The 11,247-nt window shown below is 36.9% G+C and overlaps 2 protein-coding genes and 1 non-coding gene across 6 annotated transcripts; 1 reads left to right on the forward strand and 2 right to left on the reverse strand.

Annotated features, from left to right (window-relative positions):
* The first annotated feature begins 6 nt into the window (after positions 1–6).
* On the forward strand, positions 7–9,631 carry LOC104772137 (uncharacterized). 4 transcript variants are annotated; one of them, XM_087504704.1, is made up of 30 exons: positions 31–252; positions 868–934; positions 1,411–1,668; positions 1,760–1,920; positions 2,088–2,153; positions 2,645–2,762; positions 2,969–3,078; positions 3,194–3,289; positions 3,557–3,680; positions 3,966–4,033; positions 4,567–4,653; positions 4,728–4,880; positions 4,962–5,057; positions 5,173–5,232; positions 5,319–5,437; positions 5,538–5,625; positions 6,041–6,145; positions 6,227–6,331; positions 6,418–6,470; positions 6,568–6,631; positions 6,728–6,862; positions 7,205–7,317; positions 7,400–7,493; positions 7,663–7,882; positions 7,983–8,113; positions 8,234–8,380; positions 8,483–8,611; positions 8,706–8,804; positions 8,897–8,935; positions 9,041–9,631. In XM_087504704.1, exons 2-30 carry the CDS (start codon positions 928–930, stop codon positions 9,176–9,178), a joined length of 3,183 nt encoding a protein of 1,060 aa, XP_087360830.1. In that variant the 5' UTR covers positions 31–252; positions 868–927; the 3' UTR covers positions 9,179–9,631. The 4 variants fall into 4 exon arrangements, with proteins under 4 accessions (XP_087360833.1, XP_087360832.1, XP_087360830.1 ...); XM_087504705.1 differs by having other exon boundaries at positions 33–252; positions 6,230–6,331; XM_087504707.1 differs by lacking the exon at positions 868–934 and having other exon boundaries at positions 7–252; positions 6,230–6,331.
* Positions 9,620–10,970, reverse strand: LOC104772138 (small ribosomal subunit protein uS11x-like). Its single transcript, XM_087504708.1, has 6 exons — positions 10,863–10,970; positions 10,589–10,717; positions 10,455–10,500; positions 10,261–10,331; positions 10,032–10,161; positions 9,620–9,921 (listed from the first exon to the last, which is right to left on the reverse strand). The coding sequence occupies exons 1-6, from the start codon at positions 10,863–10,865 to the stop codon at positions 9,854–9,856; spliced, it is 447 nt and encodes a 148-aa protein (XP_087360834.1). The 5' UTR covers positions 10,866–10,970; the 3' UTR covers positions 9,620–9,853.
* A 55-nt stretch (positions 10,971–11,025) lies between these two features.
* TRNAL-UAG (transfer RNA leucine (anticodon UAG)) lies at positions 11,026–11,105 on the reverse strand. The gene has a single exon. It is a non-coding gene; the product is annotated as a tRNA-Leu (tRNA).
* Positions 11,106–11,247: the final 142 nt, after the last annotated feature.

Consider the following 11,247-nt stretch of genomic DNA (forward strand, 5'->3'; position numbering starts at 1 on the left):
TCGAGAGCCAGAGAGAGAGGGGAGCGAGGAGCATCTAAACCAAAAAAGAAGTTTTTTTTTTTATAAAATCGGCAAATGCTCTTTCTTCGGCGTCAAAACGCTGTCATCGCCTGATCAGACTGCACGTCTCTCTTCGTCTTCTTCGTTGTAACCATCGACGCTTGGGGGGATTGATCGAGATTTTTTTTTTTAGCTTGCCGGAAAAAAAAATCATCGGACTACAAATCTGAGTTGCTACCAGCTCAATCTCTGGTAAGCCAAAGCTTAGTTTCTCATATCGTTGCTTTTTTTTCCCCGAGTTTTTTCTTTTCCTCGATTGTTTTTTTTGTTCTCAGTCTTGTGATTCGTGAAGTTGTGAAGATCGATGATAAATCTTCTTCTTGTTTGTTTCCGCGAAAGGATTAGGATATGATTGAAATACGAAATCTAGGTTTTCTATGTGCTCACATTTCTCCGTACTGTTGCGGTTTTTCTTATTTTTAATCTATGGATTCTAGTGAGCACGGTAGTGAATCTCTTAAGATGATTCAGTGTGCCAATAATATTGTTCACATACTTCGTTTATTGTTTCATCAGTTCATTTTTTCCGAGCGCTTTCATATAATCAGATAGGATTTAGCTGTAGAGAGGATTGGTACTGCAAAGTCTGCGCTTAAATAACTTCTAAGTATTTTTTGTTTCTACTGGAGTTAGCTTATATTGTCTGACTTACCAAGGTTTTAGTAGCATTTGATAATGTGTGGGTTGTGTCTCATGTAGAGTTGTAGCTTTTCATCCTTAAGTAAGTCCGGCGTTTTTTATGGCTAGTGTGAGTATTTTACATGGGTGGTTTGGTAACTGAAGTTTGATTTTCCACCTTTTAAACAGAAATCAACCCGAGTACTGAGCTGGAGTTAGGTGATACACAGCTTCAATACCTTTTCCATCATGCAGAGTTAGGAACTAATCTCTGCCATTAGGCTATTTCGTTTTTTTCTATTACTACTTGTGTACTCTATATCTTGCGCTCTTTGTTGTATGAGATCTAAATGATATATACAGGTAGCTACTTATGGTGGCCGTTTTTAACTGATACAGCACTTTTTGTCATTGTTAACATTGTTCCATCTCTGTCTGGATCTTGGTGTTTCATTCATTGTTCCGTTTATTAAAATGTATCATTTGCTTTTTTTTCTCTTGCTACTTGTTTGACTTATTGTGATTGTTAAAGTTTCAATCCAGTTCTAGAAATTTTGATTGAAAAATAGTGAAGGCTTTCTGAGAAAATGTTATTGTAATGATTCGTTCCCTTCTTTTGTTGCCACTTTAACAGTTCTAAGATCAGAATACTTTGTAATAAATCTGAAATTTTGTCGAAATATTCTTCTTAAGACGGTAGTGGTATCTATGGTTTTCTACCTTTTTGGTCAGATTCTGCTTTGTTACCAATGGAGAGCTTGGCGCAACTTGAGGCGATGTGCGAGAGATTATACAACTCACAGGATTCAGCTGAGAGGGCTCACGCTGAAAATAGTCTGAGATGCTTTTCTGTGAATACGGATTATATTTCGCAATGTCAATACATTCTCGACAATTCATCAAAACCTTATTCCCTAATGCTCGCTAGCTCGAGTTTGTTGAAGCAAGTGACTGATCATACCCTTCCGCTGAATCTTCGCCTTGACATCAGTAAACTTCTTATGCCATCCTAACAAAACTAATAGAAATATCTCTTTCTGGCTGTTAATATCTCACTTGTTCTTGGTTTTCCATTTTCTAGGGGCGTATATTGTGAACTATCTGGCTACAAGAGGACCGAAGATGCAATCATTTGTGATTGCTTCGCTCATTCAATTGCTTTGCCGACTCACAAAGTTTGGATGGTTAGATGATGATAGATTCCGGGATGTGGTCAAGGAATCTACAAACTTCTTGGAACAGGTGGGGCATCTTCTTGGGGATTATAGTTACTGATCTTCCATGGTTTCTAGTGCTTTGTGGACATTTTTATCTCAGATACCCCATGTAGATGAAACTTTTGTGGAAATTTCAGATATTCTTTACAAGGGTTTGTTTATTATGTTGCTTACTTAAATTTATTTGAATAGGGTTCTTCGGATCACTATGCTATTGGTTTAAGAATTTTGGATCAACTTGTGCCGGAGATGAATCAGGTTAGTGTTGTATTGTGGTTGATTTTCATGTCATATAAATGTCTTAACAATGGCTGGATTGACTCACTTTTAAGTTTGAGTTTCTTCGCATGAATTGCTCATTGCTATAGAGTCATGGTTTCTTATATTAGCCTTGAGGTGCCTCCTGTTTTTGTTTCTTTTTGATTTAGACTATTAGTCTTTACTAGATACAAATAAGAGGTTTGTGCTGTATATAAATAATTGTCCGTTTCCACCATTCCCTTATTTTTTCATTAGAAGAACTTAAGATTTAAGATGGCTGTTTTGTTAGATAGTAGAAGAATTATATATACTCACTGTGTGCATGTTTTTGGATAGATACCGTGTCACAAAAATATAATTTTTGGAGGGTATTGATTTCTAGCTTTATACTTTTCTACTGTGCTTCAACTTATCGGGTTTCGTCTATTTTTTGTTTTGTTTGAAACGCTTATTGACATTTCTGCATCTATTCTTCTCTTAATTCTTAGCCTAACCCAGGATTGCCCTCTACACATCACCGGAGGGTTGCATGCAACTTTAGGGATCAATCCTTATTTCAAATATTTCGAATAGCTTTGACGTCATTAAGCTATCTGAAAAATGATGGTAATATGAGTCATCTTTCTCAGCTTTTCCCTTATATTCCTTCATGTCAAGTATGAAAATTTGTACATTCCAGCTTAAAAATTTATGCTTTTGGAATGTTTTGTAATCGTTAAGTATTTGCTATCTTTGTCGATTTCTATCTGTTGGTCTAGGCATAGACATGCAAATTTTCATTAGTAACGAGTCAGAGATTTTCTTTTAACCAGCTGCTGGTCGTTTACAAGAATTGGCGCTTTCTCTTGCACTGAAGTGTGTATCATATGACTTTGTCGGAACTTCAATTGATGAAAGCACAGAGGAGTTTGGTACAGTCCAGGTAGAACATTGATAATTTTCTATTTTTAACTTCTTTTTTAATGCTTAGCACCTATGTCTTTCTGTACTCGTTTTTCCAGGGTGTTATAACTTCTAGTATTACTGATAATTTTTAGATTCCAACTTCCTGGAGGTCAGTATTGGAGGATTCTTCGACGTTGCAGATATTTTTCGATTATTATGGTAGTACAGAGTCACCACTTTCGAAAGAGGTATGTCCATATACTTTTTTTTTTTCCAAAAATGGCATCTTTTGCATCAAAGAATGTGAATTTTTAATGTTAAGTTTTCTTCACCCTTATTGTGAGGAGAGATGTTTTAATTGCAGTAATGTCTATGAGGACATGATTTATTTCATGTACACCTGTACCAATCTGTTGATCAGTAAAGATCAGTAAAGACACCTGTAGTCAAGGTTTAGAGCAGCTCTTTCAATTGACGACTAATCTCCTTTAATGTTCCTCTGTTTGAACTTCTAGGCACTTGAGTGCTTGGTGCGATTGGCTTCTGTGAGGCGCTCTCTGTTCACAAGTGATGCTACACGCTCTAATTTTTTAGCTCATTTGATGACGGGAACCAAAGAAATTCTTCAAACTGGAAATGGTATGTTGATGTATTATACTGCGGGACTTACCTATAGAAACTATAAATATTTGCTTTTTAGGTGTTGCATCGTATGCAACTTTTTCATTTACAGTTTTAACTCTTCATGGCTGAAATTCCAGCCTTTCACTTATGCAGTCTGTAACAGAGTGTCTGTTGACATGATATGTACAATATGTGTTAATCTTGTGTTTTATTGCAAACTTTACACCTCATTGATCTTTCTTTAAACTAAAATATCTCGCTGATCCCGGTTTGTCTACACCAATTGCTTTTGTGGATCAGGTCTTGCTGATCATGATAATTACCACGTATTCTGCCGTCTACTTGGGCGTTTCAGGTTGAATTATCAGGTAAATGTCTCGATTAGATTCCTTTCTAGTTTACACCTTACTGTTTGTAGAATTTTGATTGTTCGGTAGCTTCAAAAATCATGTTATGATACCATGTACTTGAGTAAATATACACTTGTTTCTATTTTCTTTATGTGAAAGTTAGACAGTCTTAACTATTTGTAAATAGTGATGCTATATGTTGAGGTCAAAAAAAAAAAGAAAAAAGTGATGCTATATGTACTTTAGACTTCAGTGCTAGCTCAGAAACAGTTTGGACTTAAGTGTCGGTCTTTATAACCGCTTCCTTGGGAGGATACTTATCTCTCTGGCTAAATGGTTTTTTGACAATCATGGATCGAAGCACTTGCCGGTGCTTTCTATTGCTTTGGTTTCTCTCTGGATGTACCTTAGTACTGGTATAATACAATTTGTTATGTTAGCATGTACGTCATGGTATTTTTTAGGGTGGACATCATTTGGACAAGGTTTAATGGTTTGTATGGCTGATAAATTCAGACATTATGTAATAGCATAAATGAATTAATCTGCAGCTTTCAGAGCTTGTGAAGATGGACGGTTATGGTGAGTGGATACAGTTGGTGGCGGAGTTTACACTTAAATCTCTCCAGTCATGGCAGGTTATTTTCGCAAGTTAATGTTAGCTGAGATGGTATCTAGTTTTCGAAATGCATGACTTTCTTTTTTCACACAGTGGGCCAGCAGCAGCGTGTACTACCTCCTTGGAATGTGGTCTAGATTAGTAGCATCTGTCCCATACTTGAAGGGTGATTCACCAAGTCTACTTGATGAATTTGTACCTAAAATTACTGAGGGTTTTATCATCTCCAGATTCAACTCCGTCCAGGTATATAACACCACATACTCGAGGATTTGCAGTAGTAATTTGTAGTTTATCTTTAATTCCTAGTTGAAATCCCCATTCCAGGCTACCGTCCTCGATGATCAGACCGATCATCCTTTGGATAAAATTGAAGTCCTGCAGGATGAGCTTGATTGTTTTCCTTACCTTTGCAGATTTCAGGTTAGTCTTTTCCTTCATGTGTCTCATACAGTATACCCTAGTTTTGCTCACATGTTTCGTTTGATTATTTGTATCTTTATACAATTGAACTGTATCTGAGATTCTTATCATGCAGTATGAAAGAACTGGTACATATATAATAAACACAATGGAGCCTCTTCTGCAATCATATACGGTAAAGCCAACTGTTGTTATGTGTTTGTTTTTCCGTTGATTCTCTAACGTGTCTTGTTAATGTTGAGCTGAGTGAATGTGTAACAGGAAAGAGGGCAACTACAGTTTGCTGACAATTCGGAACTAGCATTTATTGAAGCAAAACTGTCATGGGTTGTTCATATTGTTGCCGCTGTTGTTAAAATAAAGCAGTGCAGCGGTTGTAGGTAAGTTGCTATCATATTTTAGGGTTTCTTTGCATTTAGGTCTTTTTGAAGAACAAAACAATATATGAACATTGGAATGGAAATTAAACATATTTTGCAGTGTGGAGACGCAAGAGGTGCTTGATGCAGAACTCTCCGCTCGTGTTTTGCGGCTAGTAAATGTTATGGACAGTGGACTCCATAGACAGGTATTACATCTGTATGATGCAAGCAATTAAATTAAATCAAACATCAAGTATTTGTGGATAATCTCTTTCGATGAGTTCCACTATTGGGTGATAATTGGATTTAGCCAAGAAGATTGAAGTTAAAAGGTTGTTCTTCCAATTGATGTATTGGTACGATTTGTGTAGGTATTACATCTGTATGATACAGCTGAAATATTCAGCTATGTGGGCATAAGCTTGTACAGCCACTTATTAACGTAGAGTGGTTTCATTAATAGTTTTGAGTTCAATGTTATGTGTGAACTGCATAGTATATTGTGATAACGTTTGAAGTTTCAACAATCCTGTGGCCCAAATGTTGGGTTGTATTTTCTCCCAGATGAGTTCACTACTTTAATCTCATCTGTAGATTAATCAAATAACATTGTTTCCGCAGAGATATGGTGAAAAAAGTAAACAAAGGCTTGATCGTGCCATTCTAACCTTCTTCCAAAATTTCCGAAAGTCTTACGTTGGCGATCAGGCCATGCATTCATCAAAAGTAAATGCAAAGTTGTTTTCTTTTTTCTTGTTTACATTTATCTGATCTATGTATGTTTCTGATACTCCCATTCTGTTTCAGCAGTTGTATGCCAGATTGAAAGAACTTCTTGGACTGCATGATCATCTAGTTCTGTTGAACGTGATTGTTGGCAAGATTGCTACAAACTTAAAATGTTATACAGTGGTAAGCTTCTGTTCTTTTCTTTTTCTAACTTGCTCTAAACATAAAAGTCACCTAATTTCCAAACAATCTGTATTCTGTATCTTCAGAGTGAAGAAGTCATTGGTCACACGCTAAGTTTGTTTTTGGAGTTGGCATCTGGGTAACACTGTTATAACCTGAACAAGTCGATGTTTATATTAGTTCATATGCTTTTTTGTATTGATTTTTGTTTGTTTTTGTTTTGTGTTCTCGTGCAGATACATGACCGGGAAGCTGCTTTTGAAGCTGGACACCGTGACCTTTATTATTTCTAATCACACTGTAAGTCTTCTCCAAGTATTCTTTTTTGTGGACATCGTTGTGCATTGTAATTTATCACAAGCAATAATCTCTGTATGTGAAATTGACTAATTCCAGAGGGAGCACTTTCCATTCTTAGAAGAGTATAGATGCTCTCGCAGCAGAACAACATTTTACTACACTATTGGCTGGTTGATTTTCATGGAGGATAGCTCAATAAAGTTCAAGACTTCTATGGAACCTCTTCTACAGGTTATACTTCATTTTCTTTCAGCATCTTAACTTTGCAAGGCGTAATGTTCACTGTTCTCTGTTTGATGATGTGCTTGGATGTTTTGTATGATAGAAGAGATGAAATTGCAGAATCGTTACCTTATTAAATGTTCTAGGCATAGTTTGATATCCTGTTAACAATATCTTATATGCATATTCACATGGTGGTCGTGTTGTTTGTGTAGTTCCATATTCTAAAGTTAATGGTGTATTGCGATTTACAGTATTTATAAATGGTCAACTATTCAGTTTCAGACAGAATTTTGGTTTAGCCAGTAAACCACGTTTTTATTCAGTAAAGTTTTCATTCAATCATTCTAGGTTTTCCGCACCCTGGAATCAACACCAGATTCTATGTTTCGCACTGATGCTGTGAAGTTTGCTGTGATCGGATTGATGAGGGATTTGAGAGGAATTGCTATGGCTACTAGCAGGTCTTGACTTCATCTAGTTACTTTAACATCTATGACGTGTTACAATCTTATGATTTATTGAAGCTTTTTCTTTTGACTTCAGCCGGAGAAGTTATGGTCTTTTGTTTGACTGGCTCTATCCTGCACATATGCCACTTCTTTTGAGAGGGGTCTCACATTGGTTCGACACACCAGAGGTATTTAGTTATGCACTCTGCTCCATTTGGTTGTATGAAAGATCACTGACCTAGTAAATAACCTGATTCTAATCGATCACTGACCCTGCACATATGCCACTTCTTTTGAGAGGGATCTCACATTAGTGCCTTCTTTATCTCATCTTCTCTTCTTGGCTCGTTGATGTAGGTTACGACCCCACTGTTGAAGTTCATGGCTGAGTTAGTGCATAACAAAACCCAGCGCCTTACCTTTGATTCTTCGTCTCCAAATGGCATCCTGCTTTTCCGGGAAGTCAGTAAATTGATCGTGGCTTATGGTTCAAGGATTTTAGCCCTTCCAAATGTTGCGGATATATATGCCTTCAAATACAAGGGGATCTGGGTTTCACTGACAATTCTGTCAAGAGGTTAGAACATAATTTTGACATTATAGAACCAATGAGAGTTAATCATTCGTTGTTTAGTTTCTTATTATGTTATGGTACTTAATCATCATTTAATGGGCAGCGCTCTCTGGAAATTATTGCAACTTTGGTGTGTTTGAACTCTATGGCGATCGGGCTCTTGCGGATGCACTTGATATCGCGTTGAAGATGACCTTAGCAATACCCTTGGCTGATATATTAGCATATCGCAAGGTATGTGTGGCACTGCATCTCTGAATTTTTAAATAGTTTTCATTAACTGATGTGTACTATGAATTCTTTCTTTGTCGATATGAAATCTCAAATCTTTATTCTCTTCCTTTCATCCTTCAGCTTACAAAGGCATACTTTGGTTTCGTCGAGGTTTTGTGTGCCAGTCACATTACCTTCATATTGAAACTAGATACTGCCACCTTTATGCATCTCGTAGGTTCCCTTGAATCTGGACTCAAGGGTTTGGACACAAGTATTTCATCACAGGTGAGAATTGTGTAGAAAATGTTACACCCATCTATCAAGAAATTTTTAAATTTCTAATCCTTAGAATGCAACTTCTTGAAGCAATATGTATTATCGTTTCAGTGTGCAATAGCTGTCGACAATCTTGCTTCATATTATTTCAATAACATCACAATGGGTGAGGCACCTACTTCTCCCGCTTCTATTCGTTTGGCACAGCACATTGCAGACTGCCCGAGTTTGTTTCCCGAGGTAACTCATTACACTCCTCGATCTCTCTTTGGTAGATGCAACACAATAATGATAAGCTATAATACCTTTTTAATAAATTTGCTCGCTCTTGCAGATATTGAAGACACTGTTTGAAATAGTTCTATTCGAGGACTGTGGCAATCAGTGGAGTCTCAGCAGGCCAATGTTAAGCTTGATTCTTATAAGTGAGCAGGTATGTGTAATATATATTTTATCGCTCTTGTGCAGTTTTCTGTTCAGAATGAGATTTGTTGTTTATTAACTTATTCCAATTGCTTTCACCAGATTTTCTCTGATCTGAAAGCTAAGATCCTCTCATCACAGGTGATCCAAAATTCTTATATTTTTTTGTTGTTTACCATTTTTTCCCTGAGTGTTGCATTTGGTGTATACCTTTAAGGCATTGAGACTTATTTTCAAATTGTGCAGCCCGTGGATCAACACCAGCGACTCTCTACCTGCTTTGACAGTCTTATGACAGACATATCAAGGGGGTTAGATTCGAAGAACAGAGACAAGTTTACTCAGAACTTGACCCTTTTCAGACACGAGTTCCGCGTTAAATAGAATTGCTTCCACGAGCCAGTCTCTACTACATTAGGGTCTCATCAGAAAGACCCACATGACACAGTGAACTAGAAGTTCCCTCTTACTTGAAAAAAGAAAAAAAAATTCTTCAGGTTTTGCAAATGGGGGAAAAAGTTAGTCGATAGATTGTGGTACTGTACAGTTTGATTCTCTCAGAAGAAATGGTAATGAAGGAAAACAAAATTACGTAGCTTATACTATTTGGTGGTTCCTCGCTAGTGGCTTATTCAATTTCAACATTAGGAGTTATTTTGTCTCATACCAAACAAAAATCTTTGTCAGCTCCATAACAAAGTTGATGTAAAGCATTGAAAATCTAGGGTTTTACTTTTGGCAATTGTTGCGGCGTAACTGACCACATATTCTTTGTATTTTCTTGACTGTGATGGTAAACAAAGCTTGAGGAAAATGCGACATTTGTTTTGTTTTCAACCATGTTTGCGATCTTGGATTTTCGTATCATTCTCAAAAACAAAACGTACCATTTGGTGGAAAAGAAGAAGATTCCCTAACTTGGATTCTTTTTACCACACAATATTCTAATGTTAACAGTTAACACTAAGATGCTGACTAGCTATAAAATGCTCACGTTACACCGATCAAAAAGTAAAATTTGGTGAATGTAGTTGTAGTACAAGGAAAATTGTGAGAAAATTATAGACGCCTTCCTCTTCTACCACTTTTTCTTCGGGTACTATTTGTCGGAATTAGAGTAACATCCTCTGCGGTACACATCGAAAAGGTTTTCTCAATGATTAAAAGCAAACAAAATCTTGGCAGGTCCAGAAGGTAGAAACTAGTTGCAGGCTTTACAACAAGAGATAGAAGTTACCTATTCGACCAATTTTCAAGCCTGAACGAACAAGAGCTCGGAGGACTGACTGAACACCAGCGCCTGGATTCTTGATCTTTTTGCGTCCGGTGACAAGGTGCTTCACGTGAATGGCTGTGATGCCAAGTTCCTGATATTGGTACATACATTGCAATCATCAAACCAGAGGATTGGTAAAAACCAACAAATAAAATAAAAACAAATGTCAAAAAATATGATATAATAAAACCTTGCATCTTTGAGCAACATCTTGAGCTGCAAGCGTATTAGCAATACGATCGTCCTTATGTTTCATTCTACCTGGAATTTCACAATATTAAGGAAAGTATTATACAACTTCAACCTACACCATCTACACTAACAAGTGAATCACAAGAGATCAAAATCCACCTTTCGATGTAGTAGAGAGATCGTGGGACTTACCAGTAACACGAGCGAGAGTTTCTCTTCCAGAGAGATCAGTCGCATGCTGCAAACAAAAAGAAAGAAAGAGGAGTAAGTTAAATATGTAATCTTAACACAAAAAAAGAACATTGTTATATGATTGAGAAACTTACGACGACTGTGTCAGTGTCACTGAAGGAAGAAAAGACGTGAACAACTCCAAAAACAAGCTCTCCCTCACGAACAGTTGGTCCTAAAGTGACATTGTCCTCCTTTGGTTCTCTGGCATCTCCACTCGACGACTATAAACAGAGAGAGAGAGAGTCTTATACACTAAGTTAGTACTTATCCACTGAATTAAGAAAACAATTGGTTGGACTGAGTATCGTAATCTAGCTACAATACGAAATTATAATCTAAGAAGTTCAATGGAGAGAAATAGAGTACCATGATTTACAGAAGGATGAGAGAAGTGACGAAGAGGAGAGCTTCTTCTTCAATGAGATGATCGCAGGTGACAAACTTAGGTTATCAAATTAGGGCTTCGATGAGAACACTATTGTGTAATTCACGTTTAGACCCCTAACTTAAAAAAAAAAAGTAAAATATTTGACAGCTGTGGGATTTGAACCCACGCCCTTTCGGACCAGAGCCTAAATCTGGCGCCTTAGACCACTCGGCCAAACTGTCTTGTTGTACCTTACATAAGAATATAAATTAATAATGATAATAATTTTTCTACCCTAATGCCTTTATTCATTTCTTTCATATCAGTTCTTCACTAGGGTAAGCTCTTATCTCTGCAACGGCATGGAATACATCCTGGAGAAGA

The sequence above is a fragment of the Camelina sativa genome, chromosome 20 (assembly GCF_030686135.1).
Source record: "Camelina sativa cultivar CO46 ecotype springtype chromosome 20, ASM3068613v1".
Classification (NCBI taxonomy): domain Eukaryota; kingdom Viridiplantae; phylum Streptophyta; class Magnoliopsida; order Brassicales; family Brassicaceae; genus Camelina; species Camelina sativa.